This window comes from Candoia aspera, chromosome 7, assembly GCF_035149785.1.
Source record: "Candoia aspera isolate rCanAsp1 chromosome 7, rCanAsp1.hap2, whole genome shotgun sequence".
NCBI classification, from domain to species: Eukaryota; Metazoa; Chordata; class Lepidosauria; order Squamata; family Boidae; genus Candoia; species Candoia aspera.
The window spans coordinates 44960503-44988136 of NC_086159.1; the positions used below are offsets into that span (position 1 = coordinate 44960503).

The window sequence follows — 27634 nt, forward strand, 5'->3', positions numbered from 1 at the left end:
GTTTTCATAATTTTATATAAAGTATTTGTGATCTATGCAAATATATTACATTATGTTTGTTTAAAATCTATATAACAATACCAGTACTTTAATATCACTATTTGGAAATACATTCCATTAAGTTCAATGGGCTAACACTCAAGTAAGTACACACAGAATTCCATCCATAGAATTCCAATCATAAAAATGTAACAGTAAGAAAAGTATTAGTCCACTTGCTTTATCCCAGAAGTAGGGAGTCTGTGTCCCTCCAGATGTTGTTCAACTACAACTCCAAGCTACTTTCTCATTGGCTATGCTGGCTAGGGCTGTTGGAAGCTACAGTATAGTTCACCAACATCTGAAGTGCATAAGTTTTCTATTTCTACTTTATAACTACATAATGACTAAAAAGGAATAGAAGATGAAGACTTGACTATTTTAATTGCAACATTAGCATTAAATGGAAAATTAAAACAGGACAATAATATTGATTTTAGTCATTACTTTAGTTTTATATTAATGTGTTAAACTTTAAGAGAAAATCATCTTAACTATAGCGCAAGTCAATTCTGATGCAACGTTTAAGTGCAGGGAAGGCAGTTCACTTTTCTTCTGAAAGGTCTAGTGGTTAAGGTAACAGGCTAGAAACCAGGAGACTGAGAGTTCTAGTCCCACCTTAGGCATGAAAGGTGGCTGGGTGACCTTGGGCCGGTCACTCTCTCTCAGCCCAACTCACTTCACAGGGTGGTTATGTGGAAAATAGGAGGAGGAAGGAGTATTAGGTATGTTAGCTGCCTTGAGTGATTTATAAAAATTATAAAGGCAGGATAAAAAATAAACAAATAAATAAATAAATATTACAAAAGAAACATGGGTCACTTTCCTGATCTCTTTACCTGGTTTACGCTGCTCTTTGGAGTCGATCTACACTATTATGGTCATAAAAAACACCACTTATTTAAAGGAATGACTTCCCCATATATTGTTTTATGGGACCTATGATTTTTATCTAAGGACCTGTTGCGTGTGCTGTCCCAGAATAAGCCTGTATGGAAACTACCAGAACTAAGGTTTTTTTGGTGGTGGCTCTACTACTATAGCATTCCCTTCTTCTTTCACTTCTATCTGCCACTTCTTCCACATGTTTTAACAAAACCTTAAAAACTTATTTTTCATACCTTGATGTTTCCATCATAGTATTTGATACTATTAATGGAGGTATAGACAGTCCCTACTTGACAGGTATTTCAAATCTACCAAAAGCCTTTACTTCAGTTTGATTGAATGGCACCTATAATATATAGTACATTTCTATTGTTGGTTTTGGTTAAATATATATGGTTTTTTTTGTGTTCTGTTCTTGTGTTGACTTTATTATACCTTATCAGAGTTTGTTTGGGTTGGGAATAAATTTATTTTATGGGATTCATACACTGCCTCAATCCAACTGGACTCTAGGCAGTTTACAGGAAAATAAAAGATAACAACAATACTATCATACAAAATAATATATAAATATAATAAAACTTACGTTTAGATTGATGGCTTTAGAATCAATACTAAAAGGCCCTGTGTAAAAGCCAAGTTTTTACATGTTTTTATGGCCTCCTCAAGGATGAGAGCCCATCCTTACCTCAGAGGCTAAGTTGAGACATGCCTACAGAGAATTGGTACATTTACTAGGTTGGACCCTGAGCATGTGTTCTTTGATTGATTAGGTCATGTGGGTAGATGTTACCAGGAAAAAGAAATCAAAGATCTCAGAGAACAATAGTCATGCTCCTTCCATCTAAGTCCACCGAACATCTATGAGAGAGATCAATAGAGTTTCTGTCCCATGCCAGAGTCTGAATCTGGAGTTCCACAGGGCCAACTAATCCAACTAATCAATTTTCTCCAATAACTGTAGCTCTACTATTTTCTCCACAATATTCTCCAAGAGAGAATTGGGGAGGTTGGAGAATGGATTGCAGTTTTTCATTTTGACTAGATGAAGGTCTGGCTTCTTGAGGAGTGGGCAGAGCAACACCTCTCTCAGAGGTGCTGTAACCTTCATGACTATAGCCTATACCTGTCCTAATCTCCTCCCTGGCTGCTTTCATTTGCCAGATGGGACAGGGGCCCAGTGCACAAGTGGAAGGACTTAAATCACAGAGAATCCTGTCCATTTGCTAGAGATCCGCAGCCTCAAAATCCTCCCAGATAATTTCACAGTGCATGACTTCTTTTGTTTCAATAGATTCCAATCCAGTTTCCATTTCTAATTTATGCTACTTCAATTAAAATACATGTTACAGGCTCAGGTGAATTCCAGTATGCTGATTCTGGTAAAATAATTTCTTCTAGAAGACGACCAACAGAGGAACAAATTCCCCTCTTCCAATATCCTTAACAAAATCTGCATGGGATGGCTGGGGACTTCAAGGAGCAAATTTGGGGGAGGGCAAGTCACGAGAGAAAAGTTTGCATGAGCAAACTTCAGCTTGTGTGACATTGTATTCTGCCCCTATTTCATCAATATTTCTAATATCCAAGTAACATGTGTACCTTCTGTGAACACTAGACCTGAAGAATGAGCAAAGACTACCTATTTTTCATGTTCTTCATCTGAGCCCATCACAATTTCTAAAATCAGACAATGAAAGTTTAGTTATCCTGGAACCTTTTACCCCTAATTCCAAGGGCAAAGAGTAAGTGAAACGTGCTAGTAAGATAAACAGGTTTTGAGGTATATATTAAGTATCTTTTTAGGCACCATTTTAAAAACTTTTATTGAGTGTATTACTTTTACTATACAATATTTACATATATTAGCTCTAAAGTCAAGTAATGAATGTTGGCCCCCCAAAATAAATTAAACTTATTCATGCAATATGTTTAATAGTTTTACCTCTGACAGTGTATTCCATAGGTCCTTTCTGGCAGCATTGCCATACTTGTGAATAGTTAAATAATCCTAAAAACATATACATATATATAAAATATAAATATATGTTGTATCACTTTTATACATTTTGTGCATACATTTATAATGTTTATGTTTTGTATATCTATGCTTAATATAAATTTAGAACAAACATTTTAAAGTTAGTTTTCAGTAAGTAAGAAAAGTATCAATAATCAACATTCCAAACTATTATTCTACAAGTCATAGATCCACAGACTGCGCATGCAGACTCATTGTGGCCCCTAAAAACCTGGACTACAGACCCCAGAGATTTGTAAAAGTTGTTACTTAGCTATAATTCTTGATATATTAGAAAAAGAAAATAATTCAATATATATCTGAGAGTAATATTAACATATTCAATTTTAATTAAAGATAGCAAATGAAACAAAATTAGTTTCATTTGGACTCTATCCGTTTCGTATGAAGCACTGTCCTTGGCATGCTGCAAAGCTGGGTATAGTCCCCAGCCCAGAATAGTTCTACAACCCTGCTAACGAAGATCACTAAAGTATTATATGGATTCCCAAATGATAAATATATAAAAAAGACAAAGATGCAATGCTCGGTTTTCTTACTTTATCAACCTGTTGCTAACTACAACAAAAACCAATTCTAGAAATGCTGTCCCACACAAAAATGTGTCACATTTGTATATGTGAGAGTACGTATGTATATGTATATTTATTTATTGGGCAGCCTCAATCTGTATGACTCTGGGAGGCTTACAAGATGCAATAGTGAAAAATAATAAAAACACAAAATATATTATTTTTCTATTTATTTAGTGGATTTATATGGCCACCCATCCACACATGACTCTGAGCAACTTATTAAAAACAAAAATGTACACAAAAATATAAAATCCATAACAGCTGGAAATCCATAAAATTTCACAAAGCCACACTTCAACATTCAACATAGCCAGGCAATGGCTCCATCCCACACTTGAGGCCCCAGGCTCAGGCACAAAGCCACATCTTCAGGGCCTTATGAAAGGCCAACAGGGATTGGGCCAATCTGCTCTAGAGGACATGGAACTACTCACTACTTGGGAGGTCCAAACATCACAACTACTCAATCTTGTCAAATTGACTCAGTTCATCCTCCTCCAGACCATACAGACTCCAGATCCAAGGATCACCTGGCTAGCCCAGGGCTAAGATGTATAACTTATTATCATTAGCATATTGGTTATACTCGACCCTAAGCTGATGGATGACCTCACTCAGCAACCACATGTAGTTGCTAAAGAGGAAGGGTGAGAGTTTTGAGCCTGAGGTACCTCACATAGGAGAGGATCTCTTCCCCCATCAACACAGTTTGCACCCCATCACAGAGAAAAGAAGAGAACCACCAGAACATTGTGACTCCCACTCCTAATCCCTCGCAGGCAGTCCAGAAGAATACCATGGTCAATAGTATTGAAAGGCACCAAGGCATCAAGAAGAACCAGGACAGTTACAATAACCTTGTCATGATTTTGCCAAGGGTCATCAACAAGCACAACCAATGCTGTCTCAGAACTATGCCTGTTCTGAAACAAAATCTGAGGGAAATTAGAAAGGAGTAGGAAAGAAAAAGAGACAGAAACCTGTTTAGGCTTCAAACATTTCAAAGATTCATTTGGTAAGGGCCCATGCAGCAAGCTGAGACAAATGATTACAACGCACATTTAATCATTTGCACGCATACCCTCCAGCTTCCATTAAGAATTCCCAGGAGCAAGCCGCCCCTTCAGAGCAACAGCTAATCCTTAAACTGATCTTTAAAGGCATTTCAGCAGCCATGTTTGCAGCTCTTTTCACTTTTATCCATTTGTTTTCAACAGCATATCCTATTCTTAGTGAATGTCAAACAGTCCTCCTCCTTCTGTCAGATAATTATTTATGGGGAAAAAATATTGCTATTGGAAAGAAATGAATTTCCCCCCCAAATCTGGACAGAGTATAATATCTCTCAGAGATTTATGAAGCTCTGTCTTAAAATCAAAGAGAGTTCTGGGCTGCCAATTTACGTCCATAATTAGTGTGCTACTACTGCTGGTAAAGTTTTGAGCTTTAGATTTACACTTCCTTATTATACAAAGCAGTAGGTATGAAGCATTCCCAACATTTTGTTTGGTTCTTAAGTTTCAAAATCTGCCATTTTAGTAAAAATATGAGTTGTTTAAAAGAAAATAATATAGGGATAACAGTTGAAGCAAGATGCATGCTACTACACTACAATACAAAAAAAACCCCTATTCAATATAAGATTTTCTTTTACTTGACTCTTCTAGGGCTAGGTGGATCATTCCACATTCTGCTTTCAACAATAAGAGGCTTGAGAACTTAACAACTGAAAGAATGCCCTCTTCCTTCTCTAGGTATTGCTGGGCAATGCAGAATATTAAAAAAGCAGCGTATACCTCTTCCTAGCCATTCCATATCAATTTTCTTGTTGCGGGATAAAGTAAGCAAGCAAACTTAGTGTAACTCTCAAAACCTAATTTATCCAAGCAGATATTATGTAGGAGACTACTGTACTTTTTATTATGAGCTCTTATGAATTATTTTACCCTGTATTGTGCTATGCTTTTGAATGTTCTATATTGTTTTAAATGTTTTACATTATACTTCACAGTTCTTATAGGAAGATCTTTACACTGTACAGAAATTGTAGATAGCAATAACAATTCAATGTAGCCTTTAATATGGACACACAACTACAACAAGAACAACCCTCAAAGATGATCTCCAGCACTAGGGCAAAAATCTTTTAAAATAGTTCTTTAGTTTAGTTCATCTAAAAGTATATAGTGCTTAACTATATTAATATTTATAGATATAAAGTAACCATTTACTTAAGGCTCTTCTTGGTTAATTTATTATATGATATAAGGGAAAAGAAACGTACAATGGCCCCAGTTTAGGAAATCTTTAAATATTTATTCTTCTAATGTACACTAAGACATACAACTTCAAAACAGTGTACAGTGCAATCATAAACATTGCATAAATAAGCCTTGAGTTTAATACTGCTTTCCCCTTAGGGACAACTATTAATAATATTTCTAATTAACTTCAAGACATATCTAAGCAACATATGGGGGGAGGGCAAGGGTTGAGTCATATGTATAATATATCTCTGTTAACAACCCTGAAAAAAGCAACCAGGTAAGTTGCTGCAAATGGTTCATATTTTAACCACTACCTAGAGATTATTTCAGTATACACATACACAGATGAAATGTTTTTCCATTCCTCAGGTATGATCTGTACAGCTGTAGACCCAGAGTATTTGTAACCAAAGTTGCAATAGCAAAATCAAGCTCTTGAAGTGCAAAATTAATACAAATTTCATCCAGACTTCAAGATTTGAATTACAACAGATTCTAGTTGGCATAAATGACTAAACAGAAACTAAATAAACCTGGGAATATTTTATTTCTACTTTAGTTGTTGAAAACATTTTTACTTAACAACCACATATGTAGAAAAGTCTTATTAGGTTTGGATGTAAGTAAGCAATCCCTCCTTGTTCCTTCTTCTTATATGAAGTTTTATACAGCATGGGAGATAACGTTCTTGAAGGAGACTGATTTGTCCAATAAAGAATAATCTGTAAATAATCTTCTGACTGCTAGTTGGTATTCATGGAAGTGTTCTGCTAGTCTTCTGCCTGTCTGTCCTACATAGTGGACTGTCAGGTGATTCAGCATGTGGTGAAACTGTAGAAAGGATGGCAGCAATAGCATTTGTACAATGATACATAGATTGCTTTACAGGAAAGCAGGAAAACAATGGAAAATTTACAGTGACACTAGCACTATCTTCTAATAAATTTGAGTTAAATAAGAAAAGTACAAAAGCTACATTGTACTGATCTGATATAAAAAAATAACACTTGTGGTGAACGGAAAACACCACTTTCCTTGTGAGGAAGCCACAGCTCCAGACCATAAGTTGTAAGGCCTGGGGGTCTTTGGGAATGGGAGACATTCTTAGATGGCTCCACTATGATTGCCATTCTTGCTCTCTCCGCGGGGTTGATATATTTTATAGTGATTTTATAATTTTGTGATAATATTTTTAATAATCATTTTACTTTTATAATGATCTTATGTATTCATTGTTTTTATCTCATTGTTGTATGAGAGTCACCTTGTGTGAGATGGGCGGCCATAAAATGTGAAAAACAAACAAATAAATAAATAAATAAATAAATAAATGCCTGAAGACTCAGTGCTTGTTAAGCATAAAGGCTGCTCTGAAGAAAGGACAGGTGTGGGGCTTGGAGAAGAATGTGGAGGGAAGACACCAGAAGATGACAAAGAGAAGCCTGTGGAGGAAGTGCCTGCAGGAATTACCCTCATCAGGCTTGTATAGACAGACTCCCCCATCCCTTCATGCTGCCTGGCTGGGACTCAGCTCACTGCCCAGGCAGAGAAGTGGGCTGGTTCCTCATATTGGAAAGCCTTACTGGGAGGGAGGGAGGAGCCAGAGACTATGCAAATAAGGAGTTGCCTATATACTCACAGCTTAGGCTAGAAGGCTTATTGACACTGTTGGTGCAAGAGCAGGAGAACAAGTCTCAAACTGCTGCCGCCAGACCCACTTACTTCCTTGGTTTGATATTTTATTTTGAGAGTTACTCTGAGTTTTTGGTATGGACTGTTGAGACTCCAAAGAGTCTGTTTTTGTTGACAACCCCTGTCCCTGAACATTCAAGGGTCTGGAGAGAATAAACTTCAGCAGATTTTAACACCTTTGGAGAGTATCATTGAAATCCATATGCATTTAAACAAGAATGGCAGTAGGACATTATTTTAAAAGTACAGGGGAAGTATCTTAGGAATGAAAAGAAAATTAACATTAAAAATGGCACAATATGGTGTTAAATACCATTGTAACTGTGCTGTCAAAGTTAGCACACCTGTATTTAAAAGAACAAGTGTTGTGATTGGGTTTTTTTCCCCTTGATTTGAAGAATGTCAAAAAGTTTCTGAACACCAATGGAGATTAGTTGTCTATAATGCAGTTTGAGCTGCGTACTAGATGTATTCTATAATGTATTTTTAGGGGCATTACAGCCAGTGTTTCTGAATTAAGATTCCATGGGATCAAAAAAAAAAAAGTATGAGATTCCTATCCTTTATTTAAAAAATAAGCATTTCTAGAACATATGATTCTATTGAATGACTAACAAAACCAAACTAAATTATGTAAAATATGAGAAATTATTCAGTGACTCTTGGTTTGTAAAATTTGCCCTTATTATAGATTCTACTGTTTCTTGGTTCAGAATGTGAATCAGCTGAAAACTGATCTTAAAATCTATTAGCCTGAAACTCATTCCTTAACAAAAGGCATCTTATACAAATTGGGAATATATGTCAGAATGTGCTTCAGAATAATTTCAACACATAGAAACTCCTCAGGAGAGAAATATTTGAGGAAACAATTCCCCTGTAATGCATTTTGATGCATCTCTACTCATAAAATCTACGACATTCAAAGGAACCTACTTAGGTGAGTGAATAAAAGAATACAGAGTAGGGATTTTGAAAATTACTTTTGTAATTCATATATAAAACTTTTAATTATTTATAAGATGCAAATACTCCTGACTCTTTAAAATTTGACATTTAACTTCATGTAATTCAAATTGATTTGGAAATAAAATTACTATAAACACCAGAAAAATACAAGAAGAATACTGTAAGTCCTTGACAGCAGTTATTATATTACCAATTCTATACAGAATAAATGCAATAATATTTTCATTTGCTGTGTTGTTATAATGAATTAAATATTGATTATTTAAAGCCACAACAGTTCGGTACTTTAAATCCTACTTTTTGGTAAAGGAAAAACCTTTTATTTTTATACTTTGCACTTTCAGTAGATGCCTTATTTAATTAACAATAACAGGATAAGTTTAATATTTTAAATGTGAAAAGCATTTAAAACATATGCTTATGTTTATTGTTTTATTTTTATCTCACCTTTATTATTTTTATATCAAGGTAGCGAGCATACCTAATACTCCTTCCTCCTATTTTCCCCACAAAAACAACCCTGTGAGGTGGGTTGGGCTGAGAGAAACTAACTGGCCCAAGGTCACCCAGCCAGCTTTTATGCCTAAAACAGGACTAGAACTCTCAGTCTCCTGGTTTCTAGCCCATTGCCTTAACCACTACTGCTTCTCTTTACTTTATCTATCAGCTCTGCCTATTTCTAATTGTTCTAAACAGATTGCATCAGACAGATTGACCCACTACGATGTTTTTGCAGTATTTCCCAAACCTGATGCAACACTGGATAAGAAGCATTTATATGTTTATTTGATGCACAATGACACTATTGAGGATATGGAGAGATACAAATTTATCTTGATGCAATATCACTTTCTGATCCATTCTGAAATTAGGTGATTCCATCCCAAGTAAGTATTTAGCAACAAGGAAGTTTAAGATTTTCCCATTATTTTTAGATTAAGAGTTGTTTTCATAATAGATTAGAACCTTCTGTTGTATAAAGTAAAATAAAACAAGTATTATGGAAATCTTCAGTAATGTGGAATTTTAAAGGTATGTAGTAAAAACTAGAAGTGTGCAAAATAGTTGAAGAGTGAAACATTCTGACCAACCATCTGAGTTCTGTTTCACAAATGGAACAGTCTGTTTCAAGGTCAGAACACTTCAGGTAAATGTCTGAGCAAATTTGGAAGGTCATCTTTTTCTTTTTATTGTACTGGCTTTTTAATTATGTAAAGTGCTCAGAGTCATTTGAAGTCAAGTGTTCTTTAAATTTATGTAAATAAATAAATATTGGATGGACAGTTCTGGAGTCACAAGGACATTTTGGGACTAGAATATGTTATACCTGAACATTTTTGAAACATACTTAAAATTTCTAGTTGCACTAATGAGGTCTCGGAAACAGTGAAGTGAGTTGCAACTGGAATCACTAGAACCTTTCCTGTATATATCAATTATTTATGTAGACTCATAAAAGAAGAAAAAATGCCCTAAGGACAATAAACATAATAAAAAAGTTGGAGAAATTAAATTCCAGCCATGAGTTTTGGAAGAGATTCTTATATACCAGTATTGAACCAGGGGAAAAAAATTCCAAAAATCTATAGTTGGCTAATCCCATTAGTAACATTAATCAAAATGGTACTCACTTTTCCCCTTCCCACCCCCCAAAAGCAGAAATTCAAAATACACCTTTTTGTGCCAATTCAGTGGACCTAAATAAAGGTGTTACTAACTTTGGATTTTGTTTGTATGTTCTGGTAGTAATATACAACTGGCAGTTAGAATGGCACTATCGAGTGGTGAAAAAGAAATTGGCTCTTCCTATGAATTGGTTGTTTTCTGTGTATGAGCAACATAGAGAAACATCTCAAAGTACAACTGCAGAAACACTACCAATATTTTTTTTTTAAATCAGCCATTTTCAATACTATTAAATGTTATACTGTACAGTATGTATTCACCCTGAGTTAGACAACATTGGTATGAAACAGAACTGTTTGTAGACATTGAGAGACACATGAAAGGTAGAGCTTGTGCTCTGCCTTTCCCTTAAACCTCCAGGGTGAACATACTGTATCTTCTATCTCATCTCCCACACCACTTCATATCTGATGAAAACCTGAAGGGCTGATTAGACAAATAAAACATGTGTACACATTTTCCACATGACTGGAAGTCCTAATATAAGTTTCTGTCTGCATGGAAAAAGATTTCACTTCTTGGCCAAATAAGCTAGCCTAGAATGTGATGGAGCTAACATCCATAGAGTTGCTAAATTTCTATCTGCAGCAATTTCTATGATAATATGCATGTTCTAATCCTAGAATGATGATCTTATTAAGTTCTTTTGCTTTTTTACTTATATTTCTATTTTATCCTATTTTCATTTTATCTTATATTTTTACTGAATTTTATTCAATTTTTCCTTACTCTGGCTTTATGTTTTTCAGGTTTTATATGACTGCTATACTGTGTTTTATTTGATCATTGTTTCTGGGTTTTTCTTTTTTCTTTTAACCTTACTCTCCATTGACTGTAGTCAAATAAATTTTAAGTGAAATTCCTTATAATACCATACATTGGTTTATGAAAATAATAATAATAATATATTAAACTTGTATGCCACCCGACTTGCAATGACTCCGTAATATAACAACAGTAGGCTTATTGCAAACCATTATTTATTTCTAATAATAAATATTTCTAATAATATATTAAACTTGTATGCCATCCGACCTGCAATGATTCCATAATATAACAACAGTAGGTTTATTGCAAACCATTATTTATTTCTAATAATTTTTCAGTACTGGAAAGGCATATATGCATTTAAATTATTATTCTCAAACAGACAGCTTCAGGCAACCAAGAAAAGCAACATACTGTAGCTATTTCTTCTTTTTTTCTGATTGATGAATTGATACCCAAATTAGCTTAACCACAATACAAAGAACTCTTTCCCCATCTTTGCAATTTTCAATAAGACAGTAAGTTATAATTTGTTGTTTTTATATCTGCTTCTGTGGTATAAATTAATTTTAAAAAGAAAAAAAGTAGGTTTATCTAAATGGTCCCTTTAAAAACCAGTATTAGGTTGACTTGAAATTTCTACACATTCTATTGGGAACAATTAACAATAGAAGAACTAAAACATGGAGTACAAAATACTCAGAAAGAACAACCCCAAATAACCTCTTTTGCTTCTTTGTTTTAATTCCTGCCTTGTTTGGGATCCAGTTTGGATGTCACATTAAATTTTGACTGCACATTGATTTAGCTATTCCTGCTGTCAGAAAGGACTAAACAAAAAGGCAGATCCTTCATAATAGGTCAGGATTCTATAGAATTCTGACTTACTGTTGAATATGGCCAGAGTCTTACAATTATGTCAGGATTTGAAACTAACATTTCCATATCTGTCTACAAACAAAACTGAACTATTATACATTTATTTCGCATGGGCCTTCATATTTTATTACTATTTTCTATCCTTCTCCTTTATTCTTGTTCTCGCTCACCAACCAGTTAACTCTGTTATCAAGGCATCCTAACAATCTGTTTGTTTCCATATCACTCACTCATATTTTAGTTTCTATATATCTTGGGTATTGGATGTGGCTGCTTTATCTGTCCTGTGTTTAATACGGGCAAAATTTGGATTGAATGTGTGGATTGTCATTTATCCTATAGCTGCTAAATACCATCAGTTTTACAAGATTCCCCTCTCTGCCCATCCACCGCAAAAACCCACAGCAAAGAATGGATAAGGCTGTATTTATTCCTGGAGAGAGAATACTTACAGAATTCTGCTTGATAAATTTCTGCTCTCTTGGATCAGTTTGTAGTGTAGCTAAACACATGGTCAAAGATGGTTTTTATAATGGCATTAATAGACATGAAGAGGTGCCTGAGGTGGACGTAAAATTGTTTCTCTTAAACTGTAGTATGCAGGCTTGATTATTATAGACTGTTTAAGTTGGGATTTGTCCATACCAGTAGTCAACAGCTAAATATAATGTTAGCCAGCCATTTTTTGTGCAGGCTGAGGATGGGAACAAAAAAAAAAAAAAAGATTTTTACTGAGCTATTAGATTTAGCTGTTGGATTTTATAGGTCTAGCCTATAAAGTATGGATGAGCTCCATGGGTATTTTTTGTAGCCCTTGGAACCCCTTTTGACTATAACTGCTGAAAAATATGCCAACATTTCCTGCCCTAACCATGTTAAGCTCTAAAACAGACATAGCAGAGTTGAAAAGAACCAAAGCAGCTCACTCAAAAATCTAAAATAAATAAATAATAATAATAATAAAAAACAGAAATGGAAAACCCTCCTGCACTCATGTATACAACGCTGTTTCTCCCATTTTATATAATCATCCCACCAGTGGCTATCCCTAAAATGTTAAATTTTGCTTTTTTAGAAAGTGAGCCTTTAACGTCCTTTTTGCTACAAACATGGATTGATTGAGGCTATCTTTCACTGACACTTTATCAGTGTATTTTTCGTGGGAATATTTATGTATGCATTCTGGTCACTATTCATCATGGAGAAGAAGGAAGAGGTGGTTGTAGCTCCTGGCCATTGAAATTTTCCTGATCTCTCCTTTGAAGTCATGTTCCTGACCATATAGAACAGTGTTTCTCAACCTTGGCAGCTTGAAGATGTGTGTACTTCAACTCCCAAAATTCATGCTGGCTGGGGAATTCTGCGAGTTGAAGGTCACATATCTTTAAGCTGCTAAGGTTGAAAAACACTGATGTAGAGAAACAAAGAAGAAGAAAAAATGAACTAAGAGAGAAAAAAAATCTAACTTGAAATAATAGGACTATTTATGCATGGATTAGAAAGCCCTCATTGCAGCTACTTAAATAGTTTAAATGAAGCCATCATGAGTATAGAAAACATTGATCTAATAATGAAGTACGAAGCTAAAGAAATATTACTAAAGAAGTAAGAAATAAAGATTTATAAAGTCATGCCAATTGTGTTTAAAATAAATCTTCAGCAACTCAAATTCTAGACTAGGTGACCCAAACACTGACCAAAGGAAGCAGAATTGTGTCATTTCCAAAAATGGATTTACATATACATATTTAGTATGGCTCTAAAATGTGTGTATGTGTGTGTGTGTGTGTGTGTGTGTGTGTGTGTGTGTATATATATTTACTAATACTATAGATAATGGTATACTGGAAAAAGAGAAGCAATGCTGGCTGTCAATATGATGTAATGTGGCTACAGAACAATTTGCATTTGAAATTAGAAGGAAATGTTTAACTGAGTGAAAAGAGCCACTGCTTATGTTCTTTGATGGTGCCTTTTAGGGATGAGCAAAATGTGTCAATATGAGAATGGACTCATTCCAAGTAACTTGTTAATATTTCATTTCTCTCCATAGCAAGCTATTCAGGGCAATGGGAGGGAAATTCTGTAGTTTACAGAAGTTTACTTCAAAACAGGCCTGTTTCTGCAGAACACTGCATCCAGAAACCACTGAACCACTTGCCTGCTACTCCTGGAATGGCACCATCTAGAGTACGCTTAGAATGCTCCAAATGGAAACAGAATGTTTTGGAAATTTTACGAAATGGTCCATTTCTGAATTGATGAGCTTTGCACATTCTTAGTGCATCTAATGCTGCTTTTCAGGTAGTTATTTCAACTACAATTAACACTTCGCATATAACAGCCAGTAATATCTCCCAGGGATGTCCATGGGGTGTGCATTTGTGTGTATGTGTCTGGTGTCAACAGCATTTACATGGCAGGCACTACCAGGAGATTTGAAGCTCCAACACTTTTTACTTGCATTTGATATGTGTCACACATAAAAAAGGAGTGGGGCCCCAATTGCCCCTTTGCACCTGCTATACTGATGCTGTTGACCCTCCATAAGGATGCACCTGATATCTCTTCTTTTCTTTTCATCAGTTCAAGATGTAGCCACAGACATCCTAAAAATATCTTTCAGGGATCAGGTTATTTATATGTTTCCAGTCACCCTGCTTTGCATGGCTTTAGATGCTTTATTCTTTCTGGTTTACTGGCAGCTTCTTTTTCTGTTTTCATTATGTGCACATGTGTATTGGGTGTTGTTCTGCTGCTTTTATGGTTTTATTTTTGCTGTTGGTTATTGTTTTTTAGTTTAATTTGAGGCTATGCAGAGTAAAACTCCAAATAAATAAGAACCTAAGCTGATCCTTCTGCTCAGGAAAATGGATTCTAAGTACTTCCAGTGGGGGGAAGTCCATCTGAAAGGCTTCTGTTCATTAGTTGGCATCAATTAGATATTTCCCCAGCTACTAGGATAACTGAAAAATAAATCTCAAGTAGCTAGGCTAACAAAATATTTTGTTTGCTTTTTGCTGCCAGAACGTTAAAATGTCTGTGTAATACCAGGGATAAAAGGTGTTTGGGATAATATACATAGTGCAACCTAAAATACAAAAGTTGTTAATTTATCAAAGAGACAGGAAGTTCCACAGTAAACAAATGTAAACTGCTGATGATGCACTAAATCAAAATGAATGATGAACACAAATATAGCAGCAACTGAAGTTCAAAAGGATACAGATATGAATGATCAATGAGCTGCTAAATGGCAAATAAAATATAATACAGAGAAACTCACAGAAATATATATTGGTTTAAAAATAATCAAACCATACAAAAGTTAAAAGCAAACAGATGTAAAGAACATCACAGAAGAACCAAATATGACAGACAATACCTCTTCAATAAAGTCCCCAAAATATGTTTGGACTGTTATCTTAGTTCCCAATTAAAAATGAAAATCATATGTTAAATTGACAACTAAAAATACCTTTCTAAAAATCTGCTTATTAGAAAATATAAAATAAAAAGGTAAAGGTTTCCCTTGACATTAAGTCCAGTCATGTCCGACTCAAGGGGGCGGTGCTCATCTCCGTTTCAAAGCCAGAGCTGGTGTTTGTCCATAGACATTTCCATGGTCATGTGGCCGGCATGACTACACAAAATGCCATTACCTGCCTGCGAAAGCGGTACCTATTAATCTACTCACATTTGCATGTTTTCAAACTGCTAGGTTGGCAGGAGCTGGGACTAGCAACGGGAGCTCACCCCGTCACGCGGATTCGAACCACCGACCTTCCGATCGGCAAGCTCAGCAGCTCAGCGGTTTAACCCGCAGCACCACCGCGTCCCTAAAATTAAAATACTGTTAGCATTATTTTCTTATGAATAAACTTAATTATGAACAGTATTAAGTATACCTGTAATATTTGTATTAAAATATTTCATGTAATTTTCAAGTGGGACACAAGTACTTTTTAAAAAAAAAAAAGGTGCAATAAACGTTTCACATATCAGCTCTGAATATAAGCATAGTGAGAAGAAGAACTGCAAAGAATTCCTAATGATTTCCCTTGTTTCCTATTTTCTTTGTTAGTGACATAAGAGTGCTTTGAAGAAAGATTAGGCAATTGATTGATTGATTGTGCCATCAAGTTGTTGTCGACTCCTAGCAACCACATAGATACTTTTTTTCTCCATGATGATCTGTCCCTAATCTGCTCTTTCAGGTCTTCCAATGGTGCACGCATCGCCACTGTAACTGAGTCCATCCACCTTGATTATCCTTTTCTTTTCTTTCCTTCCACCTTTCCAAGCATTAGAGCCTTTTCCAGAGAGCGACATCTTCACATAATGTGTCTGAAATATGATAATTTCAGCCTGATCATTTGTGCTTCAAGTGAGAACTCTGGACTGATTTGTTCAATTTTTTCAAGCTATTGCTTTGTTTTCATGGCTGTCCATGGTATTCTAAGGAGTCTTCTCTTATGCCAAAGTTCAAAAGTATCAGTATTCTTGCTATCCTGCTTCTTCAAAGTCTAGCTTTCACTTCCACTGAGTATCACAGGGAATTATATTCTCTTCTTGCCAATTTCCAGTTTGTTTTCCTTTCTTCTGTTTCTTCATTTTTGGCAGTCTCTTTTCACATTCATCCTTAATTATTTCTTTAAGTTCATTCCACAATTCCTCTGGTTCTCTATCAAAGAGGTTCAGGACTTCAAAGCAATTCCTGATGTTCTCCTTGAAAATAGTGGGTTCAAGATCATATGTTCAAGATAATATAGAAAGTGAACAGCTTTCTTCTTCTTTAGCTTAACTTGGAATTTGCACTTAAGCAGTTCATGATCTGTTCCACATTCAGGACCTGGCCATGTCTGTAATGCTATAATTGAGCTCTTCTACCTCCTTTTAGTAATAATGTATTCAATTTGATTTCTATGTACTCCATCAAGTGATGTCCATGTATTGAGGTGTCATTTTGCTTGTTGAAGACAGTGTTTGCTATGAAACATCATTGGAGTGGCAGAAAATGATAAGTAGGTTTCCTGCTTCATTTCGATTTCTTAAGCCATACGATCCAACTACATTTTCCTCTTTCATGTTTCCAAGTTTGGCATTCCAATCTACAATCACAACCAGCACATCTTGCTTGCATGTTCTGTCGATTTCAAATTGAACCTGATCATAAAACTCATCAACCTCCTCTTCTTCTGCACCAGTGGTTGGAGCATAAACTTGAATGACTGTTTTATTAAAGGATTGTCTGTGAAGTCTAATGGATATTATTCATTGATTGTACTGTATCCAAGTACTGTTTTTGCTATATCCTTCCTAACTATAAAAGCAACTCTATTTCTTCTATGTTTTTCATGTCCTGAGTAATAACAGTGTGATCTTCTGGCTGAAAATGTCCAATCCCAATCCATCTAAATCTGCTGATGCCTAAAATGTCAATTTATAGTCATGTCATTTAATCTTTCACTGTGTTGAGCTTTCCCGTGTTCATGCTTCTTACATTCTATGTTTCTACTGTAATCTGCTTTTGCAGCTTTGGATTTTCTTTTCCTGTATGGCGACATCAGCAACTAGACTTCCAAAAGCTAAACTCCCAAAGGCTTTAATATAGCCACATCATAAACACAATTAGTACTCCAAAATATCCTCAGCCCTTCCTCAATAGCATACTGAGTGCCATCCAATCTGAGGGGGGCCCTCATCTGGCATTATATTGTCAATCATTTTATAATTTCTATTCATGTGGTTTTCTTAGTAAAAATACAGGAGTGATTTACTAGTGTTTTTTTCCTGTGCAGTATGAATTGATGCCTTTGCAATTATCACTAAATTATCACTAAATCTTCCTCCAGCATCTTCCTATATCAGTGCTTCCTAATATAGGTGCCTGTTCACTTTAGCTGGGCAACTGAGATAACCTTCATGCCTTGGGTGATCCTACTGGGAATATATATTCTTGGCATACATTCCTGACATTTCACGCATAAATACTTTTGCTTATGTTGTGAAAGTAACTTTATTGAGCAATATATGCATGTAGATGGAAATAAAAATAGTAAAAATAATTCATAGAAGGATTTTTGGAGACCAGTACTTACTATCCATCCATCCATCCATCCATCCATCCATCCTTTAGACTTATAAGGCTGCTTGGCTTATCTTCTCAAAAAATAAGAAAACTTTATTAAGAAATTACATTTTGACAGAAAGCCTACATAGCTGTCTAGCTGTATTCTATATATAAAAAATGAAAGACCATGCAATATGGTAGAACCCATGAAACTTGAATGGTATCTGCACCTTTATCAGAGAACAGAAAGAAAGGGATTATGGGAACAAGGAACAGGAACTCTTAAGTGATAAAAACTTCTGGGAATGGTACTCTAATGAATCTGAGGCAAGTTGCTCATGTTACACAGGAAGTATAAAGGAGTCTAAAAGAGAATCTACACTAATCTATACATCTATTGTCCTTAGAGATCAGTGGTTGAGAAGGTGCAATGAGACAATGCATATAGAAGCAGATCTTCCAACATGATGCCATCTTACCTTTAAGCATGCCACAATTATTATTTATAATTGCACCTTACTCTTTCTCTTATATAATTCAAGATGTCATTATTCAGTGATACAATAAAAACAGCTTTAGCCTCTGTTAATCTATATTAGACTAATATAATTGATCACTCTATTGTAGGATATTTGTAGCTTAGGGGAGGTTTTAGTTTCTGCCTTACATTTATCTATATTCATTTGTTTGAAATTCAGTCACATAATCCTTAGTCTTCCATAGTCTTTAGTAATTTCTACTTATAGCTAAACTTTACCATCTTAAACTGGGTATTGGGTTAAATCAAATGTGTACACTTCTGAATAAACTATCTGGTGACTCTTTTACATTCTACATTAAGCATACCTAGAAACTATGCCAAGATACAGACATATTGCAGAAAATTAAAAAGATAATATTTTAAATTATTTCCAATTCACCTCTGTTTCAAAAATGAATCAATCAACCCTTCCTAAATATCTGGGTGGAATATGGTTCCTGGACATCATGTCTGTCATTGTTATACTAAATACATCTTTATATAGTACACTTAATATGCTTATTTAACTTTTGCTTTATGCTTTAACTTTCAATCTATTGGATGAAAATAGACTGGCCATATTAATATAAGCCCTGATCCCAGATGGAGTTTATTTAAATTTCAGATTGAAAGCTTACTAAGAACAGATAAGATTGATTGCCCTTTCCAACTAACCATAATTGTATTTCAGGTGAACATCAATTTACTTTAAAGGACACCGCTAAGTAACAGAGTGCATCATACATAATTCATCAATCACAGCTGCCTGTTACATGATTTACTTAAACATATTTCAATGGAATAGAGTTGCATTGTTTTTCTGCTTTGGTTTTTTTGCTTTTAAATTGTTTTAGAAACAATTTATTTGGAATTATTGCTGAAGTGTTCTTCTTGACAAAGAGAAAAATAAATTATTCTTCATTCACAATCTCTTACTTTTCACCAGATGTGCTGGTTATTCTGATTATTAATTTTTTTTCTTTAAAATGAGTTTTCAAACATAGCTGAGACAATCATGTTAATAAATAAAGCACTAAGTACTGTTGTATCAATGTTATGACACTTTCCAAACTGTGGATTCAGTATTGGGTTTTTGCGGGGTGGGGGGTTGCAATAATGTACTCAATTTTTGTTTAATTTTGGAAAACAAAAATCCAAATCCAAACTCTTGCTCCCACAATTCTTTTTAAAATGTTGTTGTTGTTGTGTTATTTTATTTTGTTTTGTTTTGCTTTGTTTTATTTGTTTTATAATTAATTTACAAAGATATATGCTTACCAATTGGACTTTGGCTTTTTAGAAAATCCTGAAGTTCGTCAACTGGAATGCCTTGCATAGCCCAATAGAAATCACTTCAGGTTAACTTAGTTTTACAACCTGCTATTATTTATCCAGTTGTACTTAAAATCCACAGCAAATTTTCTAGGGATGTACAATATAGTCTTATTTACTTTTGCCATGCTATGCAATAGTTCTATCAGAAAATTCTGTACTTTGTTTTACAATACTTACCAATTTTTCTAAAAAAAATATTTAAATGAGGTATATTTTGATTTTTAATCTTAACATTTTACTTTCCCTATCATCAAAATGTAAATTAGGGAGATCCATTTTCCTAAAAGTATGATGCCTGTACCACTTTCAAGAAGTATTCTGTGAAAAGTCACATGTTCTTCTGCTGATGGTATTGGAGAAATTGGACATGTCGGGACAGAACTCTTAGGGTCCTTCAACCTGATACATTCACAGAATAGGAAAGGCTCAACTATATTAAGCGAAAGCCAGTTTGATGTAGTGATTAAGTTGTCAGGCTATTATTTCAGTGAAGGGATGTTCCTAATGTGGTTGAATGTTTGGTAATATCTAATTCTGTCCAGTTTACTTCAGAATCTGGATGTAAATCCAAAGCTTTCAAGGGTACAAAATTTTCCATCTGAATTTGTCATTTCTTAATGTTCTCATTAAGAGCCAGTTGGTGTAGTGGTTAAGGCATCAAGTTAGAAACTGGGAGAAGGCAAGTTCTAGTCCCGCCTTAAGCACAAAGCCAGCTGGGTGACTTTGGGCAAGTCACTCACTCTCAGCCCTAGGAAGAAGGCAATGAGAAACCACTTCTAAAAAAGTTGCCAAGAAAATTGCAGGGACTTGTCCAGCCAGTCTTTGAGAATCGGACATGATTGAACAGAATCTATCTATCCATCCATCCATCCTATAATTAATTTATTCCTTAGCGAAGACAATATAATAACAATAAAATCCAGAATGGGCTAGGAATAACAACACCCTCCACCCCCACCAAAGCTTTCCTGACCACAGAGAACTGGACGGACTTTGGATGTGGTAACTGCTCCAGCAGAAAATCAATACACATAAAAATATTCACTTACTAGATAAGCAGGCAGCATTGCCAAATTTGAGTAATTCTTGCATTTGTGTTAAGAATATACCAATGTGTACCATGCTTACTTATAGGAAACAAACTTAAACTAATATAATAAAAATGAAAAAGAATCCATTACTGTGCAAGCTCAAGCAAAACTTTAATTATCTGTATATCATCTACTGCTTCTTACCACATCATCTCCATTAATATATAAATATACATAACACCTTACCTCCCTACAGTATTTATCTTTTTAATTTTATTTTATCTTTTTATTTTATCTTTTTATTTTACCTTCTTATTTTATTTTATTTTCCAAGCAATAATGAGCCACTTTTAAAACATTTTTTAAATTAATTGTTTTAAAACAATTTTCTTAAAATTGTTTTAAAACTATTTTCTTAAAATTAATTGCTATAGAAACACAGATGTTTTAAAGTACAGAAGATTCCATACACCCTCTCTAATGTCTTTTTGTATTTCTTTTTTCCATTTTTGTGCTTATGTTCTTTCTTCCTACTCTTAGTCATTCTGAATTATACCATATAATTTCAATAGTAATTTCTTTTCAAGAGTTAACAAATTTTTGGAATCTCTTCAATTATGTTTAAAACCATACAGTTATCTTTGCTTAGTAATTTTATATGAGTATACTACTACTAATAGGAAATTCTGCATTTTTATATATGTTCTTCCATCAAGATAGAAATGTAACAAACAAATCCTTTATATTTCTCCATTCCCTTCTCCTGACATACTGTGAAAGTGCTCGTGCAAATTAAATTTGGATGCCACAACAGGTGCTTAACAGATGGAAAAAACACCCATTTGACACTTGGAAAATTACACATAAACCTTCATTTTCTACAGTTATACAACATTTATGTAACACAACCTTGTTTTTTTTCCCGTTAATGCAGTCTTTAAAATTGGCAGAAACATATACAATAAAAATACACTGGCATAAATACAAACATAAGCAAATAAGGAATGGAAAAAAAATGTTTCTACATACTTGCAGGCCCATCTGAAACACTGAGTGACCCATAAAATTAGCCAGCATTCGAATTAAGGCTGCACCCTGCAAACACAATTCACATACAAAAAAAAAAAGGTTGGGTTGTTTTCCAAGCAGTTTCATGGTAATATTACATGAAATCTACATTTATTCCAATATTTATTTTATAATAATTTAGGATTATTATTAATTACATTTAGGATTGCCCCCCCCCCCCAAAGTATTAGCCTTAATTTTAGCAAGCTATATGCTTCACTATAGCTTTGTGGGGACAAAACAGAAAGAAAAATGAAGTTATAAAAATACAGAAATGAGGTTATTTCAAAGACAGTTAGTAGACCTATACCTTACTGATATGAGTGTAACAACATGAAACAGTATGTCATAAAAGCACAATATTTCCCTTGCCAGGCCATTGATTGTTCACAAGCATATATTTGAATGAAAGAAGTAAAGTCTAACACATCGAGATGTAATACATAAGAAAGGCAATAAGTTCTACCAGAGTAATCAGTACAAATGAAATACTGACTACCAGTTTCAAAACAGGTAAGCCCAGGTTTCCTTTATGGTTCCCGAGATTCAACTTTGGACATGCAGATACATGTTTTGACACATGCACAAATCATTTATCTTCTTTTAGTGCAGCCACTTTTAGATTGTAACTGATTCTATTTTTTAACTGGACACACACACATATACACAGCTTAGTTGAGGTTATGGTTGAATAACTTTTTGCTCTGGGTAGAATAAGTTTCAAAAGTGGGGAAGCAATTTCATGAAAGGTTAGTGTCAACTCATTTTCTCCAAATTTTAAGATAGAATCTTAAAAAAAACAAAACATACTACGTCTATTTTAGGGCTTATACTACAGATTTCATGTTTTTATTTATTTATTTATTATTCAAATTTTGTTACCGCCCATTTCCCCCAGAGAGGGACTCTGGGCGGTTTACAATAAAATAATTAATTAATTAAAATTAATACAATAACAATACACATTAAAATCCCATAAAAATAAAAATAAGTTACAAATATAAAATATGATATAAATAATTATAAAATCCAAGTGGCTCTAAAGATTTCAATCCGGTGGGAGGGACTCTAAGGCGCGAGCCACCCCAAGAATGGCTACCCACCTTCCTGCCCTAAGTGAGATGGCAGAACCAAGTCTTCAGGGCCTTCCTGAAGGTCAGTAGTGAAGGGGCCTGCCTCACCTCCAGGGGCAAGATGTTCCAAAGGGCAGGGGCCACTGCAGAGAAGGCCCACTTCCTGGACCCCGCCAGATGAAATTCTCTTACAGACAGGGTCTGTAATGTCCCCTCTCCGCATGATTGGGTGGGGCGGGTCGGTGTTATAGGGATGAGATGGTCCCTCAGGTAGCCTGGCCCCATGCCATGTAGGGCTTTAAAGGTGATAACCAACACCTTGAATTGGACCCAGAAGCAAACTGGTACCCAGTGCAGCTCATGCAGCAAAGGTGTTATATGTGCCAATCTAGGGGCACCAAGATTAGCCCCTATGTTTGCATAGTTTTACCATAAATAATCACAGTTTGGAATTTTTTCCATATTTTACTATGTACCTGTAGATGTTGGTATACAGTATATCTGAGCCTGCAATTCTGAGATCAGTAATTGAATGGGGATATAATTACAGTTTTATTCAAACTTCAGAATTTTTCAATGCAATTTACAATAGGCATAGGTAATCAGGGGTAATCAAAATGTTTTGGATTATTGTACCCATGTTACAGAACTCTATTCTAGAGGACGTTTTCCTAGCCTCCATGCTGTGATTTTAAATGGCATGCTTATACATCTGCATATTTCTAGGGTCCAATGGCTCTCAGATGACAAGGCTATACTTTAAGACTGACTTTTTAAAATGATTTTTTTTTCTTAATGACAGACAATAGAGATCAGGATTTTGGGCCCTTCCACTGATGATGATGGCATATAGAATATTACAAGTTAGATATAAGAGAAGCAAATAGTAAAGAGTATGAATTAATGAATGAATGAAATGAATGTGCGTCTATAAAAATATAAGAAAGGGAAAGGATATATTAGGTCTGAATAAGGCTGGTCTAATCTTGTGGAGTAATGTTGATAAACAGATAGAGAACTGAAGGTTTAGGTTTAATTATGAATTAAAGGGCTAAAATATGTATCAAAAAGTATGCATTGGTGTCACCTAGGTGGTTATTAGCAGATTTGAAAATAAGAATCGATGGGATGTGATAGTTTTATGCGCACTCCAGTGAATGATGATAATAGAAGAACCAAAGGTGAGATTGGGTGGGAACAAGTCAAGATTGGATAGAAAATCTCACTGGCTCATTTGGAGACTTCAGAATGAATAATAATGATTGATGAGTATGTGCTTAGAAAAAGGTCTAAGTATAGGTCTATCCATAGGTACACATACCAAAGTAGTGAATATAAATATACATATAAATGTGTATGCATTGTATGCATGTGCATATGTATATGTGTGAATGTGTGTGAATATACACACACACATATTTACACACAAACAAACAAATTAGGGAAGGTACATGATAACGCATGTGTGAGAATAAATGGAATGGCTAGCAAATGGTTCAACACTGAGCAGGGTGTAAAATAATGATTTGTGTTGTCCTTTTTTGTTTAATTAATATATGGATAAATGTACAAGGAATGTTTGTGGTTAAGTTACAGGTGATTCGGATGGGGTCATGAACTAAGCAAAGGCTTTATTCCTGTTTCAGAACTAGAATGACTTGCAATGAATGATAGAGTATAATGATAGATTGTAATGATACAATGACAAATATTTTAAAAAAAAGAAAATTAATGTATCAAAGACCAAGATGGTTGTGTTTGACAGAGAAAATTGGAATTAACTATGGGAATGAAAGAAGTGGTAGTTTGGTAACCAACGTAAATGAGGATCAAATTGGAAAAGAAATATATGAAAGAAGAATGAATGGGCTGAGAAGAAGGGAAGGATAAGAAAAGTGTGGTTGGAAAGAACTGGCAAGATCTTCAAAAAGAGAGGTGAAAGATTTAAAGAACAAAAGGCAATATATGAAGTGGTATATGGACATGGTGGAAGCAAGCAGGATTTGCAAAAATAGAAAGATATGGAGAAGTACAGTGAAATGTGTTGCTATAAACTAGTTTCAGCTATGTTTCCTTTTCTTTTTTCTTGTATCTTTAATTTCTTTATTTTACTATTTCCTACTGCTTTTCTGCAGTCTGCAATACAATGCTTTACTCCCAAAGGGAGTAGCATGATGAATACATTATATGTCAAACATACAGCATATTGAAATTCTGAGTATTTTTTTCCATTTCAAACCCACTAAGCTTGTCAACATTTACAGCAGAGTCTTATCTATTTTATTACATTAAAATAATATCCACCTTATTTAATGTCATAAACCATCCTCCAAGTCCAGAAGATGGGTTGGGTTTGTAATTACTGCTATTCTCTACCACAAAGTTCGGTGAAGCTGTAATAGACACTAAGGTTAACATCCTATGGATCACAGGATAGCAATGCCTGGTGCTGCTGAGCCATAGTGATGTGTGTAGTTTTCTGTTTCTTTCCCCAGCCACAAAATTCCCTAATAGTTTATATTTTCCAACCAAGAGAGTTGAAAAAAAGGCCAAAGCTGTATGTGACTGTTCTTTCATTTTTGCTAAAACTGTATATGCAAACAGATCACCGTTTAATTTTGGGAAACTCATACTGTCCCATGGTTGAAACCCATTTAAAAAAAGGACAGCAGTTTGCAAAGTACACATACAAGAAACTTTACATTGTATCTGCCCTTCAAACAGCACGCAGCAAACAATATTCAAATCTCTTTTAGAAAATAATCATTTTGTTGATACTAGGCAGACACAGCTGGGTGCCAATATGAAATTTAGCTTATTAGGAAATTCACAGCATGAATTAAAGTTAGAGAACAAACTCTGTCAAGCTTGGATCATAAAATGACACTTAAAAATACTTCCATAAAGTGAGGAAAATAAATTTGAAGTGCTCTTGTGAATTTCTTTAAAATGTATTTTGACTTATTTTAAACAAGGAAGCTTCAATAGTATCAATATGAATCCCATGTAATATATTTGAATTTTGACGTTTAAAATGGTAGCAGTTTGAAGTATCAATACTAAATACAGTATATTTATCTGGAAATAATCCTCACTGAATCCCATGGGATAATTTAGTTAGGGAGGGAATTTCTTTACTTTTTGATCATTTGATAGGGGTTCAACAATGACACTCGCTCTCTAAAACAAACTTCCAAAAGCCGATATTTTCTAGAAGTGCTAGACTACAACTCCTGGAATTCTCAGCCAGTATGAACAATAACTATGGTAGAAAGAATCTCTGGGAATTGCAGTCTCAACTTATCTAGGAGATTGCAATTAGGAAAAGATTGCTTTAAATGCTAAAGATATAACAATGTTGTTCTTACATTGTTATGATTATAGCATTTTTTTCAAAAGTTACTAATTCCTTACTGTACTTCAAAAGACTCAAAGTCTACATTCAAAATTCGCAGTCAGTAAAACCTCATCAGCTAAGATCTGAATAGTGTGCACCACAATCAAAGCCCTTTTGGCAGCGTAGAATTACTCCTCAGGGAGATTTTACGCTGATTATGATATTTTCATTATTTTAGAAATGTTTTAAAAAATTATTTGTGTTGTGTTGTGTTGTGCTCAGTTTCCACATGTTAAATTCCTGTATTTTTATTAATAATTACTTCACTTATTTTAACCGGATTTATATAGTTGACTTATTGATTTTATAAGCTATTTAAAAATACTTTATCTTAAAAATTGGGACATACATAGTTTAAAAATATAATAAATCAAAATGTATCTGTGCATCTCTGTCAACATGTTTCACCTCATTTATTCATAAAGTCAAGTATCTGCAAATTGTCATGAGTAATACATGCCTTTTCACTTTTAGTTAATTTTCCAGTGAAGAAAATGCTTAATATTTTCCAGGTCATGTTCACTTGGTTCTATTCCCTGATTATAGTATGTATTTATGTATGTATGTATGTGTGTGTGTGCGTTTGTGTGTATGTATGTATGTGTGTGTGTGTGTGTGTGTGTGTATGTATGTATGTATGTATGTATGTGTGTGTATATATATATATATATATATATATATATATATATCAAAAATTAATTGACTGTACAGGTGATTGATTTTTTTCCCACAGCAATAAGTACACAAGAAAGACATAATCCACAAACTGCTTCATTGCTTGGATGTGCATTTCCCACACATTACGAAACCAAACCAGCAACTAAAGCCTAGCAACCAAAGACACATCTATGTACAAAGTACACCAAAGTGTACGGGTATCCCCTGGATCACAGCTTCTGCCGTATCTCTATAACGCAACACCCAAAATCGCTCTCATATTGTCTGTCTCCAGCCAAAGATTCTTGGTAATAATCCTCAAACCAAGCTTTACAGGACCACAATGTTTTATACTGTTATTCACAGGATGCCCAGGACAGGAAGGAAAGATAACAATGGTAGTCTGTTCCAGATTATCTATCTGTCTGTTACAGATCATATACCAAATGGCTGATTCTTTCTCTCTTACACTGAGCCTATAAATATCCAACAGGGTTTGCATAGATCCAAATTAGCAAGGCAAAATGAAATTAGAAGCACACATGGATGTGCAGTAGCACATCTTGAACATCTTAAAGCAGGGATATTTTTTCCTGGGCTTGTACAAATATTGGACAATGCCAGGAAGTGGTTTACAATGTCTCTGAAAAGTGCTATATGCGCTCTGAATCACATT

The 27634-nt window shown here is 34.6% G+C and overlaps 1 protein-coding gene across 1 annotated transcript in view; it reads right to left on the reverse strand.

The window, feature by feature from the left end:
- TRHDE (thyrotropin releasing hormone degrading enzyme) overlaps positions 1 to 27634 on the reverse strand; it is a 242607-nt gene that overhangs the window by 63268 nt on the left and 151705 nt on the right. The window contains exons 7-8 of the mRNA XM_063308675.1: positions 21793 to 21858; positions 2873 to 2938 (exon numbers count right to left, since the gene is read on the reverse strand). Of these exons, the coding sequence (XP_063164745.1) occupies positions 2873 to 2938; positions 21793 to 21858 (132 nt within the window). The remainder of the gene's footprint in view (positions 1 to 2872; positions 2939 to 21792; positions 21859 to 27634) is intronic.